The sequence below is a fragment of the Cyprinodon variegatus genome, unplaced genomic scaffold, assembly GCF_000732505.1.
Source record: "Cyprinodon variegatus isolate N-32 unplaced genomic scaffold, C_variegatus-1.0 Scaffold322, whole genome shotgun sequence".
Lineage (NCBI taxonomy): Eukaryota > Metazoa > Chordata > Actinopteri > Cyprinodontiformes > Cyprinodontidae > Cyprinodon > Cyprinodon variegatus.
The window spans coordinates 64,948-66,712 of record NW_015150775.1 but is presented as its reverse complement, the minus strand read 5'-3'; the positions used below and the strand labels follow the sequence as shown (position 1 = coordinate 66,712).

Sequence of the window (1,765 nt, the reverse complement as noted above, 5' to 3'; positions counted from 1 at the left end):
TGTCCAGAGCCTGTTTGGCCAGCGAAGCGGCGCGGCCCATGTCCTCATAGCTGGAGTTGGTGCAGCTGCCGATCAGACCTTTAAAAGTGAGGGGGAACATTTTTTTTTTATTTGCAGGCACATTAAACCGCCCATAAATCAACAGAAGCATTTTATCATCAAGCAGTCCTCACCAACTTTGACCTCCAACGGCCAGCCGTTCTTCTTGGCCACAGCGCCTACCTCAGACACGGGGTGTGCCAGGTCAGGGGTGAACGGTCCATTAATGTGGGGCCTAAGCTGGAAAAAATAAAACAAGTTTACGGTCTTCTCTCTCCATCCAGTTCATAGTTTCCTCTTGTAAACCGGTCTGAACCAGTAAGAGTCGTTACCGTGTTTCACTGCGTCCACTGGGCCAGACTTCTAACTCATCTAACTGGATGAGCTGAACTGCTTCAGATTATTCATGTTTTTAAGACCCATCCACAATAAAGCATCTTGAAATACATTCTAATCATGACTAGGGGGAGTATTAGCATGGGTGTTGCAATATGATATGTGTCACGATACTTGGGTCAGAATACGATATTAGGTTTCTTTCGTATCTATGCTTCTTTCTGTATCTCTGCTTCTGTCTCCTTGAACCCCAGTCGGTCTCAGCAGATGGACGCTCACACTGAGCCTGGTTCTGCTGGAGGTTTCTTCCTGTTCAAAGGGAGTTTTTCCTCTCCACTGTCGCTACAAGCATGCTTGGTGTGAGGGATTGCTGAAGAGTCAATGAGTCGATGCAATCAAGTGGTTTTCCTTGGAAGGAAAACTTTGAATCAATCTGACTGTATGATCTGGTTGAACTGTAAAGTGCCTTGAGATGACGTGTTGTGAATTGGAGCTATAGAAATAAACTGAATTGAAACTGAATTGATATCATCATGATATTGCAATATCAATATATATTGCAATATTTTTTGCCCAGCTATCAAAATTAAACGTATAGATAAAAAAAATCAAGTGCTATAAATGTTCATCAGAAGATATTGATTATTTAATTATTTTTGTATCCATGTTTTTTGAGGCAGTCCACATCTTCCACTGTGACAGCCTCAACTACAGAAATGGAGCTGTCAGAGTGGAGGTGGGGAGGTAACCAAATTTCCCTAATTGTTTTAGACAAACGTGTTTAGCTTAAACTTAAAGATCAATGTCATGTCGGGCAGCCAAAAATCACGATTTATCGGCAAATCGATTTTGTCCCACACACTCCTAATCATGACTATTACTTTACACAAGAAACTTCCCCAAAACTTCCCATTTTGTTCCATTACTTCAGCGAAAAAATTTTGTAAAGGAAAGAAATGCAATCCAGAAACAATACTCAAATATCACTCAACAGAAAAAAAGATTTTTGAGAACAACCTTGCTGTTTTTTTTAGATTTAACTTTATTTCTCAATTTTTCAAAAATATTTTTCATTTTCAAATTTTATCTTCCTAAACTTAATTTTTCACATTTGTTTTACAGATTTTACTATTCTTTTTTTATTGGTCTTGTTCAGATAAAATTTTACAAATTCCTGTCTTTTAAAATCAATTTCACAGATCTCCTTCTTCCCAGTTCCAGCCTATTGCAAACAATCATTCTTGATCAATAAAAACCTTGCCGCTAACATCCAGCGAACATGAAGAGAATGGGATCCAGAAAAGGCAACTTGGAAAGAATTACCGTATTTTCACGACTATAAGGCGCACTTAAACGTCTTTTTTTTCCCTCAAAATGTGCGGTGCGCCCT

The 1,765-nt window shown here is 39.1% G+C and overlaps 1 protein-coding gene across 1 annotated transcript in view; it reads right to left on the bottom strand.

Moving 5' to 3' along the window:
- Positions 1 to 1,765, bottom strand: part of LOC107091043 (aconitate hydratase, mitochondrial-like) — a 16,797-nt gene that overhangs the window by 5,091 nt on the left and 9,941 nt on the right. The window contains exons 9-10 of the mRNA XM_015384755.1: positions 174 to 279; positions 3 to 78 (exon numbers count right to left, since the gene is read on the bottom strand). Coding sequence (XP_015240241.1) covers positions 3 to 78; positions 174 to 279 — 182 coding nt within the window. The remainder of the gene's footprint in view (positions 1 to 2; positions 79 to 173; positions 280 to 1,765) is intronic.